Here is a 13,765-nt window from a genome sequence, read left to right on the forward strand (position 1 = left end):
TTCTCTGAACACACTTTAATGAATTACAAGAGCTTTTGCAGCTTAATCCTTCTTGGCAGCAGCCTTCCTCATGGCTGCCAGAACATTGCTGAGCTCTTCACGTTTTCGCTTGGCCCGAATGTGAGTACCAACCTGTGTATGAAAGAAAACAGCACAGTGAGCCGTTACAGCATCAGCATGAAATGCTGTCTCTCTTATTCTGCCTAACATGGGCCAGGCTGTTTTGGGAGACAAAGCAAATGCATGTTCGCAGCTTGAAGAACAGGGGCTCCTTCTGTTTGATGGAACAACCCCAGCCGGCTCCTCTCCCCACCCAAATGCCAGTAGCTGTTGCATGCTCAGAGCAATTTTGAGTTTTACTTCCTGCTGGTCCAAGTCACTGGATTAGCTGGATGAATCCAGCTCAGTCTCATTCCCATCAGCTTTGCAAAGCAAGTTCTGGATCACCCTTCAGGGCCTCTGCTTCAAGGGAGAGCCTCTACGGTCTCTCTACCACTGAGCTAGACTTAGGAGAGGCATGGCTGTTACTGCTCTCCTATACCATGCCTCCACCAGGCTCCTGATTGCTCAAAGCACTGAATAAGGGCAGAGCCCACTCTGCTATAGACTCAGACTCTAGGACTGGAAGGGACCTCGAGAGGTCATCGAGTCCAGTCCCCTGCCCTCATGGGTGAGATCCTCTGACCTGGTGAGGGGGGAGAGGAACTAGCAAAGCTGGACTCCCTCTGAAGTAAGGCTATGTCTACACTTACCACTTAAAGCCCAAAAGGTCCCTTTTTTCACTAAAATCACAGGAGCGTCTCCACTTGTTAATGACTTTTTGCAATGAAACTCAGTTTCACTGCAAAAAGAAAACCACCTTCACAAGAGGCATACAGCTCTTACCACTGTTGTTTTTGCGCTGTTTTGAAAGTGACACTTTCTACCACCGTAAACACCTTTTGGCCTCCGTAGAATATCCCATTTCCAAAAGCAACCACTCTGGCCAGCATCTCCGCTGCTCTGACGCCCGGTAAAGGGACATCCGCCCCTCCCCCTGTAAGCCCCAGGAAGTGTGAAGCTCCCTTTGCTTGTAGATGTGGCAGGGAAAGCAGCCAGACAACGGGAGGGTTTTAAAAAAATGCCAGAAAAGAAAAAAGGAAGTAATGGGGCTCCTGAGACATGAAGCAAGGCAGCATGAGGCACTGTGCAGGGACCCAGAATGCCTTCCGCTCACCCCACCCTCCCACAAGACCTATCAAGGGAGCTGCACTACACCGCAGCTCTCATCAGGGGTGAAGTGCTGGTAGTGTAAACACGTCAGACACCTGAGGAACTGAATGAGTACACAAATCAGTGCTTTACTTTCACCAGTGAAACTGACAGCGCAAAAACTCTTAAGTGTAGACACCCAAAGATGTTAAATTCACTTACCCTTTTCTTTATGAACTTCAGAGCACGTTTGTCCTTGGAAACTTTCAGCAATTCCATAGCACGTTTCTCATAGGGGGCAAAGCCACAGACCTCTCTGATCATGTCTCGCACAAACTTAGTGTGTTTGGTCAGGCGCTGCAGAGAAACAATGATTCAGTGTGAGCAGTGTGTAAAAGGCTAGGGAAAATGTTCTTTGCCTAAAGCCTTGCTAAGTTAGTGATTGGGCCATATGTTGCATGCAACTGGAATCTGTTGAAGAGCCAGAACTGCAGTGATTCTGGTACTGGTGACACACCTGAAGCATCCTTCACACACCCAGCAAGACTTGCACTCAGTTTGGAAAGAAGGACTTAACTGTTTACCAGACGCTCTAGGCAGACCCCAGGAGACTGCCCAGGTTTTACTCTGTAATTTCCATGTCACTTGTAAGCCCCTGGGCTCTGCACTGTGTATTCTTGCCTGACATGGTAAATACCTGAACTTTACCAACCCAAGAAACTGCCACTTGAATGTCAGTCATCTGCCGCACACAGAGCCAGCTGGCTAGTCCTCCCTCCACAGATACTGCACATTCAAGCTAGGATATTCCAGCTTCTAAAGGAAAACAGGATCTCCTTGGAAAATTGTTCATTTCCCATTTGTTACAGCTGCAACAAGATGACATTTCAGATACATCTGGCAAACTAGAACAGAGCCAGATGTAGGAACAAATCAAGAGTAAGACATAAGGTTTGAGAAGGATGTCATGTATGTAAGCAAAGGTCTGTGTAACTAGGCAGTCCTGCATGGACAGTGCCTCATGCATTGTATGTGCGACAAGAATACAAAAAAATAAATCACAGGTTAACCCAGATACACAATTTACACTTAAATCCAGAGTTTGTTAATGTCCCCTTCCCCTGGCTAAGAAAAGCAGGACAGAGGTGGCTGCTAAGGCCCCATGAGAACATAAAAAGGGCCACACTGAGTCAGACCAATGGTACATCTAGCCCAATATCCTGTCTTCTGACAGTGGCCAGTGCCAGATCCTTCAGAGGGAATGAACAGAGCAGGGAATCATCAAGTGATCCATCCCCTGTCACCCATTCCCAGCTTCTGGCAGACAGAGGCTGGGGACACTATCCCTGCCCATCCTGGCTAATAGCCATTGATGGACCTATCCTCAATGAACTTACCTAGTTCTTTCTGGAATAACACTTCCTTATTTACTTTCTCCACATCAGTCATGATTTTATAGACCGTTCCAGTCCTACGATTCTATATTACATCCTATCTCACTATGCTCTCCTCCCATCTACTGTTTTATGGAAAAGAGCAGGGCAGATATCTTGCCTCCATTTGTTTTGTCATGTGCTTAGCATACCTTAAACACCAGACAAATAACCCACGATGGAATGGCAAAGAATGTGCACTGACTTGTTAAAATGCTCATTTCACGCCATACATTTCAGAATTCACAGAAACCCTCCCATTCTAAAGCTGTGCACCAGTGGGGGCTCTGCTACGAGGACAGTGATCAGCAGAACTTACCAGGACTTAGCCAGTAGAGCTCTGCATTGCCAACTGAGTCAGGCCTTCCGTGTATTAAACCTGCATGGGTCTGTGCAGCAACTGCTCAAGGCAAATAGTAACTTCCTGCCTGTCTCAACAGCTTCAAGCCACTGTCTAGGGTTTCCTGGCCCTGGCATAGCTCCCCACCAAACATCAGCCTGCAGAAAGTCTAAGGCCAGCCTGTACTTCCCACGCACGGGCCATGGTCCCAGCCAGCCATTGCTCCCCTGGAAGCCTGGCCCAGCTACCTCCAAAGGGTTCAGTACTGCCCAGCTCAGCTCTAGCAGTCAGGCACGTGGCTAGCCGTGGGCACAGCATCCCAGGCAGCTCAGACAGTCCGCGGACGCAGTAGTGCTAGGTCAGGCCACAGGCTCCAAGATGCCTGCCCGCCACTCACTCACCCCTCTACGGCGGCACTGCCGGGGCTTCGACACGTTCTTCGTCACCTTGTGGCCCTTACTGAGCCCCACGGCCATGGGGTAGCGGATCGCCATGTCTGTGGGGAGAATGGCAGAGTCAGCCCTGGCGGTACCCGGCACAGCTCCCCGGCCCCAGCCAATCTCCGGATCCCCGGCCCAACTTCCCCAGCTCTGCCCTGCCTCCAACTTCCCCCTCCTAACCACCCCCCTCCAGCTTCCCCCCCGAGCCCCCTCCAGCTCCCCTCCCTCGAGCTGCCCCCTCCAGCTTTCCTGAGCCCCCCTCCTCCAGCTCCCCCCCGAGCCACCCCTCAAGCTTCCCCCCAGCCCCTCCTCCCCCGAGCCACCCCCTCCAGCTCCCCTCCCCGAGCTGCCCCCTCCAGCTTCCCCGAGCCCCCCTCCTCCAGCTCCCCCGAGTCCCCCTCCCCGAGCCACCCCCTCCAGCTCCCCTGCCCCGAGCTGCCCCCTCCAGCTTCCCCCCCGAGCCCCCCCTCCCCTGAGCCACCCCCTCCAGCTCCCCTGCCCCGAGCTGCCCCCTCCAGCTTCCCCCCCGAGCCCCCCCTCCCCTGAGCCACCCCCTCCCCTGAGCCACCCCCTCCAGCTTCCCCTCCTGAGCCTCCTCCCCCGAGCCACCCCTCAAGCTTCCCCCCAGCTCCCCCTCCCCCGAGCCCCCTCCAGCTCCCCCTCCCCCGAGCCCCCCCCAGCCGCCCCCCTCCAGCTGCCCCCACACCAGCCCTCCCCGAGCCGCCCCCCTTTCCGCGGCCCCAGCCAGCACCTCTGGCTCCCCACCCCTCGACCCTCCCACCCAGGGACCCCCCGGCGCCTCCCCGCACAGGATGGACGCGGATTCTCCCGGCCGCCTGGCACCAACTTCACCTGCCCGCAGCCGAGCGGCGCCACACCGGAAGGAGAAGGAGTGAGGCCGCGCGGAACTCTGGGATAGCGACCGCTCCTTCCGGTCCTCCTCTGCTGAGGAGAGGGCGACAGCGCGGGGGGCGGGCTGCCAATGGGCTCTCTACCCCGCTGGGTGACCATAGAGTCGAGCTGCGAGCGGCCGGAGGCGCCGGGCCCGGGTGGCAGCGCGGCGGGTTCTGTCCCCGCAGCCGCGCGCCGCAGCGCTCACGGGGCTGGGCGAGAGCCGGGCCGGCGGCCCGAGCCGGGGGGGGGCAGATTTCGGGTCTTTGCCTTGCAGAGGTTCCTGCCCCCCCCCGCGGTCCCAGGCCCGTGCGGTGGCCTTGGCCCCACTCCCGGAGCGCGGGGGCCAGGCCCTGGGCAGGCTCCCCCCGCGCGGGGTCTGACCCATGGCCCGGCTGCCCGCAGGCTCCCCTTCCTCTGCGCCGCTGCCAGCCCCGGGCAGTCACAGGCCAGGGACCCCAGAGCGCGGGTGGCCAGGAGCCGTCGAGGAGCGGTGCTCCGGAAGGGCCTGAGTTCAGAACACGCCAGCGGGGTCCTGCAGCATGGCCCTGCGCCGCACGAAGCCAGACTGCGCTGCCGAGTCCTGTCAGCTGGGGACTTGTTTCTGTGTTGTGTGAGTGGGTACACAACACTTCCCTCGTCCCCTTCTCCACAGCAGTTGTGTTTGTGTGGTGAGGAACACGTGTAATCACTCCTGGACAGTGGCAGCCATGAACTCCTTTACTTCGTGTTAACCAGGAACAGGAAAACTACAGACAACTGCCTTCTAGCAAGGAGGACGCTGAACTGAACCTCTAGAAAATCCCTGTCTCTCTAAATAACAATTGATGGGTACAAACAAGCACTCCAGTGAGCTAGGGGCACCAGAATGGGGAGGTCAGCCATGAGTGGGTGAGAAGCCAAAAAGAGCAAGGGGGGGGTGGGGTTTCATGGGGAAGAGGCGGTCCAGGAGCAGGGCCTCAGGGAAGGGGCAGCATGAGGGTGGGGCCTCGGGGAGAAGGGACAGTGTGGGGGCGGGGCCTCAGGGAGAACAGTGATGCGGGGGCAAGGCCTCGAAGGAAGGGGTGGTGTGGGGGCAGGCCCCCCCCACGCTTTTAGGAAGCTTCTGCTGCCCCTGCAGTGAGTGCATTCTTCTGCATAAAACTACAGCACCCCCTCCTCTCTCATATCCCTCCTTAGTCATTACTTTTCTAAACTCAACACCCGGTCTTTTTAATCTCTCCTCATAAGGAAGCTGTTCTAGATCCCTAATCATTTTCTTTGCCTTTACCTTTTCCAATTCTAATATATCTTTTTTGAGATGGGGCAACCAGAACTGCATGCAGTGTTCAAGATGAACAATGCTGAACCATACAGTTTACCAACACCCCTACCGGAGCGACCTTGGAAGAGACTAGCTGCAGATTTATGCAGATTCAGAAGACATCATTACCTGGTCATCGTGAGCTTTTTTTCCAGGTACACAGAAATAATATACTTGAAAGACATAACATGTCACAATGTTATGAGTAAACTGGAATGCACTTTTGCTCACTTCTGTATTCCAGAATAATTAGTGATGGACAACAGACCACAATTCACTGCAGCAGAATTTAAGTCATTCTGAACAAAATATGATTTGATCATATTACATAAGAATGGCCATATTAGGTCAGACAGGTGGTCCAAGTCCAATATCCTGTCTTCCAACAGGCACCAGTACCAGATGCTTCAGGGGGAATGAACAGAACAGGGCAATTATCAAGTGATCCATTCCCTGTTGTCCAGTCCCAGCATCTGACAGTCAGAGGCGTAGGGATGTAACCCTTCTGCCCCTCTGAGTTGGCAGCAACAAGGGCCAGGTTCAGTATCCAGGGGTTTCATTTCAATAACACAATGCATAATCGGCTTGAGCCCCCACCCAGTGACCTGGGACACTTACATACCACCCCCTGGGCACCTCTAGGAGGCAATACTTCCCCTCTCGCAAGCACGGAGTCTGAGTGTAGCAAAATTCTTTTAATAAAGGAGGGAAACAATGCAGCATCACATTGGAGAAACACAACAAACAGGATTATAACACAAACTCTAAGCAAAAATCTCACCTCCAAGTATGTTTGGCAATGTCCTTTCCCCCTTAGGGTCTTAAGTCCAATCACCCCAAAGTCCAACAACCCAAAAGTCTCTGGTCAGTGCCACCCCAGAGCTCAAAAGTTTATCTGCAGAGTTTTACCCCCCCTCAGCCTGGGTGGAAATGGGGGGGGCCCACACAGAGTGGTAAGGGGCACCTTACGTGGGCCAAGGCCAACTGCTCCACCTTTCCGTGGAGTTCTGCTGCAGCCTTCACCACGACCAGCTCGAGTTCTGCTGCAGCCTTCATCACGACCAGCTCCACCTCAGCAGCTGTGCAGCTCCTCCAGCTGACCCATGAGCCACTCCAGCCGTCCCCGCAAACCGCTCCACTCCGCTCATTGTTCTATGGGCTGCTCCAACATGCTGCAAACTGCTCCACTCAGCCAGCTGCTTAGTGATAGTTCTTCAGGTTCCCCCACTAGTTAGCACAGCACTCAGTGCTCTCAGCTCAGTAATTCCAGCCCTTTAGTGATTTCAACTTTTAGCGAGTTCAGCCCATAGTAGGGGAGTCCTGGTGCTGGTGCACCATTGGTCCAACATGAATTCAATTCAGCAGCCTTTTGATGGACTCCTAATGGAATCAAAATTAGCTCTGCTTTTCAACAGTGGAGAGAGAAGAATGTGCAATTGGTGTTCCAGGCCCTCAAAAGACACCCATACAATCAGGTACACAAACCAGTCTCCAACCTCTCTCCCTGCACTGGGTTTTAGAACCCATGTCCCTTGTCTAGAAAGTGTCACTTAATTTATATTGAGACATCTCTGTCATAAAGCAGTCTCGTAGTTCCTCATTCACATAATCGGGTGGCAACATTTTATTTATCCTACCCCAATAACAAAGAAATTGGGGATCCTAGAGCTGTCAAAATAACCATCCCAGGCTGCCTTGGGCTATGCTGGGCATGCCCATGCAAATACCAGAGATTCCACACTTTCTGAAATTCTTTCCACACTTCCCATTATTCACCACCAGATGTCAGGGTAGAGTTCATCCTGATTCTGCTTACAGGGACACTAGGAGCCACCATTATCCGCTAGTGATAGGCTGAAAGAGCTGTACAGACAGTCAAGAAAAACCTACAGCAGCAAGATCCATTCCTTGCTCTTCTGAGCTACAGATCAACACCAGTAGCAGTGACTAGATACAGTCCAGCACTCCTCCTGTTGGGGAGACAACGCAAAACTACTGTTCCAACTTTGGAAAAAAAAATCTATCTCCAAGGTGGCCAGACATGAAGAGAGTAGCTAAATCAGATACAAAGGCAAAAAGATTTTATGAACATTTTTACAACAGACATGACTCAGACAACTGCCAGGTCTAGAACTTGGAAACCATGTTCATGTCAAATTGGATGGCGAAAAAGGATGGATAAACTCCTAAAGACTAAGAATTCAGCCCCCAAATCATATGTATGTAACAGGCTGACAGTGGAGAGTTCAACAGAAACCATTGACATTTACAGTGTTTTCCTCAGAAAGAATAATCAAGAGAGCAAACTCTACAGAGGGTAGGTGCAGAACAAGAAGATGACTCAGGGATTCCAAACCAGCTACAGCCAGTCGTTGCAACTAATGGACAGCCAAATGAACAAGTTGTTACATCTTCAGGTCATGTAATTAGAAACCAGTATGATTCAGAGACAGTCAACAGACCGTTACATATTGAATTTCAAAGATAGTGATAGTGTAAATATTGTAAGTGGTAGGAACGTAGAATTTATAGGTGATGTAATGCAATGCTAAATTTATTGTACTGTTCAGCCAGTAGGTGGCACTGTCTGTAACATACATATCTGAAGAAGTGGGTTTTTTACCCACGAAAGCTTATGCCCAAATAAATCTGTTAGTCTTTAAGGTGGCACCGGACTCTTGTTGTTTTTGTGGTTACAGACTAACACAGCTACCCCCTGATACTTGATACATACCTTAGTTAAGCTAACCTCAGCTATACCTGTCAGAGCATTAAAGGAGCTGATGATTAGGGGTAAGATTTTTGTCATGGATAGTTTTAGTAAAAACATGGACAGGTTACAGGCAATAAACAAAAATTCACAGAAGTTCCTCCACCTGTCCCAGACTTTCACTAAAAACATCCCTGACAAAATGGGGAGGTGGGTTCAGCACCCAGTGCTGCCAGGGCCCCAGGGTCCCCCACTGCTGCAGTGAGCGGGAGCGCTGGCCCCCAACTACCCCATGCAGTGGCTGAGCAGCTCTGGGAACTTCCCTGCCATCTGTGGCAGCTCGGCTGCTACAGGGTCCCCTCACCCAATGTAGTGTCTCAAAGCTGCAGGGACCCACTGCCTGCTGTAGCTGGGCAGTTGCAGGGGAGTCCCCTGCCACCTGCTGCAGCTGGGAGCTGCGGAGTTCCTCCATCAGGGTCGGGCTGGGCACTGTGTGGGAGCTGGCTGGGAGCTCCAGCCCCGTGGCAGAAAATGTCACAGAGGTCTCTGGAAGTCACAGATTAAGAACAAGAACATAAGAATGGCCGTACCGGGTCAGACCAAAGGTCCATCCAGCCCAGTATCCTGTCTACTGCCAGTGGCCAGTGCCAGGTGCCCCAGAGGGAGTGAAGCTAACAGGTAATGATCAAGTGATCTCTCTCCTGCCATCCATCTCCACCCTCTAACAGAGGCTAGGGACACCGTGACCTCTGTGACACAATTGTAGCCTTGCTGATGATGAATGCAGTGGGTGTGTATGAGAGTTCTGCAGCCCATTCATATATGGTACAGGAACATGACAGAGGGCATCACCCCTTTAGGTGACAGTGGAAGACAGGCTATAAAAAATAAGAAATCACAAAAGAGCCCTGAAGGTTCGTGCTTTCTAGGAGAGACTTAGCCTTTCAAATATCCTTTTATGTCTGGGGGGGCCCAACTGAAACAGACACCAAACAGCAGGGAGCCCTCACACCTGGGGGGGCCACATTATCCCAGTCTTCCCTTGCATCAAAGTGAGGAGAGCAGAGGCACTGAATTCCTAAGTCCCCGGGGGGGTGCTTGACCCTGAATGTTTAAGTGCTTACAGGGGTGTGGGGGGGGGGACAGCTGAGCAGGAGTCTGGTCACAGCAAAGCCTAAATTTGGGCGTTAGATGGAGCTGGGCCCAGGATCTTCTCACATGGCTCTGATTGCCCTCTTAGGGCCTCAGTCTAGATGCAGCATCATGGGTGCAGGTAATGAAGAGCAGAAAAAGACTGGAGAAAGAAGAGGAACATGGGTTCAGCTAAGACCTCCAGTCTCTCAGGTTAGGTGTGTGCCTGTCAGACTGGGATTTGTATTAGCATAGCACCTGGGGTTGAAAATGTATTGATGTGAACTGCGGTAGGACCTAGCACCCCCAGTTGAGGTCCCATTGTACGAGGTGGTGTACATATACGTAATAAAAGCCAGTCCCCGCTCCAAACAGCGGACAGTCAAAGCCATTACTACACTAGCACTGGGATCAGTGCACGCACTTCAGCTCTTCAGGGCAGGTCTGAGTCTTCCAGCATGGCCTGTGCCTTGTGCACTGTGGGTGACTCTGCTGGGGCGGGGGTCAACCTAGGAGAGGCACCAGAGCCTGCTGCAGGAGGAAGGCTGAAGGGGAAGAGGGGAAGGATTGCTCCCCGAGCTGGAGGGACCTCCACCTGTCCACGGCCGGTGCTGCAGCACCTCCCATGCAGCGCTCTGCTCTAGCAAGCCAAGACTCCCTAGGGATCTAAGCCCTTGGTAGGCCCTGCTTCACTGCCAGAAGTCATGGGAAGCAGCCTGAGGTACCACAGCCTGTGGCAGCCCTGGCATACTCTCTGCTGGAGTTGGTGCAAACTGCTGGCTAGCGAGTTTGATGCTGGGCTGGGGCGGGTGCTCAGGCTCTGGAGCCTGGGAAAGCAAGTCGTTCATCCTGGGCCAGGAGGCTCCTCTGTGCAGCTCAGGCCCAGAGTGAGCTTCACCCTGCCCTCCCCTGGGGCTGCCAAGGGCTGCGTGGCCTGGACACAAGATCTCCCCATGTAGCACAGGGGCACGTCCAGGACCCTGCGGTGTCCACACAGCGTGCAGGGCTAGCACAGCATTCTGCCCAGCTTACTGACCACCAGCATTGAGCAGCCAAGAGTGGAGCCCTCAAGAGGTAGAGCAGCTGCAGAACAGGCTCCAGAGGAGGCCAGGCCCAGTTTGTGAGTGGTGTCCCCTGCCCATGGCTGGCTTCATGCCAGACCGCATCTCCCTGTGCCCCCTGGGCAGCAGGCCCCCCCCTCCCCCAGGTCGCCCCTGCCCACTCCTGCCTTACAGGAACCGCTGTGGAGAGGCCCAACAGGGAGGCTGGGTCCCTGTGCCAGCCCGCAGGAAGCCCAGGGACCACACAGCAGTGGGTGCCCTGCAGGGAGGAGGTGGCCTACTGGCAGCACGGCCGGTGGCAGCCCCTGTGCCCCAGGGCATGGCAGTGCTTGCAGCAGAAGCACCCTGGCCTGCACTGCTTCACAGGCCTGCAAGACCCACAGCCTGAGCCCTCCAGCCTGCCCTCTGCACCCGGCAACATGGGCCTAGCAGGCATGCCCCTCAGGATTCAGGACCAGCAGTGGGAGCTAGCAGGCCCATGTCCAGTGTTTTAGAGATGGCTGAGAAAGTCCTTCATGGGCATGGAGCTGCACAAGCAGACAAAGCACATCATCTGCTACATCGGCAGCATCAGTCACTCGGTTAGCCTGGAGCGCTACAGGATGGCCCTGTGCAAGAGCAAGAATCTCTGGGAAGCTGGGCAGCAGCACCAACAGCTGATCTTTTGGAGTGACTAGGTGGCACAGCTCATGAAGACCTGCCCCATCTGAGGGAGCCAGTCTGCAACCTTTCATTGCCTGGGTCAGGATGAAAAGCCTCCTTCATGCCAACTTAGCCTCAGGGCCACCAGCAGCCCCTCGTGTGCCCAGAGAAAAGCCGTGTGGAAAGCCAAACTGTGTCCCTCCAATCCCAGCATGGGAGCTGCTCGGCCAGCTTCAGCGAGCACTTCCTGCGTCGCCCAAGGGCCGGTCAGCCTCAATGATGGGCCTGGGGTGCCCACATCCTGCAATATCCCATGGGAACCTCAGGGAACACCTGGCATTAAGACAGTCTCCATGAGGCTGAGATGGCTGAATTGCTTCGCTCATTCGACCTGCCTCCGCCGCTTTCCCCTGGGATGGTGCCTGACCACTGCTGAGGTGGCTAGGAAGAGGCTGGCTTGCAACGATCTGTGCCAGATGGTCCGGGCCCCAATTGACCTCAGTTTTGGGGACACCCTCAAGAAGCCGACACCTACAGGAAATACTGGGACTCGAACGTTCTCTAGGCTTTTATGTTAGAATGGATTTCAGTCCCCTGCCTGAAGGCCAGCTGCAGACAGGGAGTTGAACCCTGGGCAGCTGGGCAGAGCGGGACACACACATTCCTGCTAGTTCTCCCACTGCAGTCACTTCATCTAGAGGCCAAACATTCAGCTGGGCTTGAAAGATGCTTGGCTCGAGAGAAAAGAGGAGCCAGAGCCTGGTGTTTCTAACATTGTTGGCAACACTGGAGTTTGAGCCATCTGGAGCCTGACTGTTGCAAGGCCACAGAGAATATCCAGCCCCGGGAGCACCAGACAAGTGGGATCACTGCCTTCCTTGCTGATGCCGCCCCCCCACCCCCACCCCCATGAGACTGCTGGGGCAGTGGGGAAAGGAGTAGAACTGTTGGGACTATCAGGGAGGAGTGTGTCAACTTTCATCTAACCAGATCCCAAAATAAGCAGACACGGCAGCAGCCAGCCTAGGCATTTGTGTCCCAAGGAGCTGGAGCAGAGGACCAGGCCCTGACAGGTTCAAATGCTCCTATGGACCTTATCCTGGAAGGTGCCGATTTCCTCTACTTTCTTTGTTCACAGTCGGTTTGGACGACCTTAGCATCTCACAGGATTGAGCCCTAACTGAGCAGGCTGGTCCTACTCACTGGAGTAGCTGGGAGAATCTTACACAATGTAACTGGGAAAGGAACACTGCTTGTTAAGGGAAATGCCCTGTGTTCCTGTCCCAGAGTCTGACTGGAGACAGCCCAGGCTGACGTCTGCAAGTGGGGGGGGAGGAGGGGTCAGTGCTAACGAGGCCAGTTCAGTTAGGGTGGACATGGCCCATTCCCAACAATTGACAAGAAGGTGTGAGTATCAACAGAGGGAAAACTATTTTTTGTAAAATCAGCAGTGTCCTGTGGCACCTTATAGACTAACAAACATATTGGAGCATGAGCTTTCGTGGGTGAATACCCACTTTGTCGGATCCACTAACACAGCTACCCCTCTGATACTATTTTTTGTAGTGACCCAGCCACTCCCAGTTTTCATTCTGGCTTAATTTTATGGTGTCAAGTTTGCAAAGTTCTGCAGTTTCTCATTTAAGTCTGTTTTTGAAGTTTTTTTTGTTGAAGAATGGCCACTTTTAAGTCTTGTTATTGAGTGTCCAGAGAGACTGAAGTGCTCTGATTTGTGTCCATTTATTCTTTTGCATAGATACTGTCTGGTTTGGCCACTATACATGGGAGAAGGGCATTGCTGGCACATATCTCATTGGTAGATGTGCAGGTGAATGAGTCCCTGATGGTGTGGCTGATGTGATTAGAGCTTATGATGGTATCCCTTAACTAGATATGTGGACAGAGTATTGTAGTTTTAGAATGCTTGATAGAGATCCTGCAGGTGTTTGTCTCTGTCTGAGGGATTGGAGCAAATGCGGTTGTATCTTAGGGCTTGGCTGTAGTCAGTAGATTATATGATGTATCCTGGATGAAAGCTGGACGCATGTAGGTAAGTATAGTGGTCAGTAGGTTTTTGATATAGAGTGGTGTTTATGTGACCATCGCTTATTTGTACTGTAGTGTCCAGGAAGTGGATCTCTTATGTGGACTGGTCCAGGCTGAGGTTGATGGTGGGGTGGAAATTGTTGAAATCCTGGTGGAGTTCCTCAAGGACCTCCTTCCCATCAGTCCAGATGATGGAGATGTCATCAGTGTAGCGCAAGTAGAGTAGGGGTGCTAGAGGACGAAAGCGGAGGAATCATAGAAGATTACGGTTGGAAAGGACCTCAGAAGATCATCTAGTCCAACCCCCTGCTCAAAGCAGGACAATCCCCAGACAGATTTTTACACCAGTTCCCTAAATGGCCCCCTCAAGGACTGAACTCACAACCCTGGGTTTAGCAGGCCAATGCTCAAACCACTGTGCTATTCCTCCCTCCCTTAGAAGTGTTGTTCTAAGTCAGCCATAAAAATGTTGGCATACTATGGGGCCATGCGGGTACCCATAGCAGTGCCACTGACTTGAAGGTATAAATTGTCCCCAAATCTGAAATAGTTGTTGGCAAGGACAAAGTCACAAAGC

At 53.0% G+C, this 13,765-nt stretch overlaps 1 protein-coding gene across 2 annotated transcripts; it reads right to left on the bottom strand.

Moving 5' to 3' along the window:
• RPL36 (ribosomal protein L36) lies at positions 1–4,363 on the bottom strand. Of its 2 annotated transcripts, none has more exons than XM_050933848.1 (4): positions 4,257–4,363; positions 3,366–3,460; positions 1,414–1,548; positions 1–132 (listed from the first exon to the last, which is right to left on the bottom strand). In XM_050933848.1, the coding sequence occupies exons 2-4, from the start codon at positions 3,456–3,458 to the stop codon at positions 43–45; spliced, it is 318 nt and encodes a 105-aa protein (XP_050789805.1). In that variant the 5' UTR covers positions 3,459–3,460; positions 4,257–4,363; the 3' UTR covers positions 1–42. The 2 variants fall into 2 exon arrangements, with proteins under 2 accessions (XP_050789805.1, XP_050789806.1); XM_050933849.1 differs by lacking the exon at positions 4,257–4,363 and adding an exon at positions 4,214–4,233.
• Between the last annotated feature and the right edge of the window lie 9,402 nt (positions 4,364–13,765).

The sequence above is a fragment of the Gopherus flavomarginatus genome, chromosome 24 (assembly GCF_025201925.1).
Source record: "Gopherus flavomarginatus isolate rGopFla2 chromosome 24, rGopFla2.mat.asm, whole genome shotgun sequence".
In the NCBI taxonomy this organism is placed as follows: domain Eukaryota; kingdom Metazoa; phylum Chordata; order Testudines; family Testudinidae; genus Gopherus; species Gopherus flavomarginatus.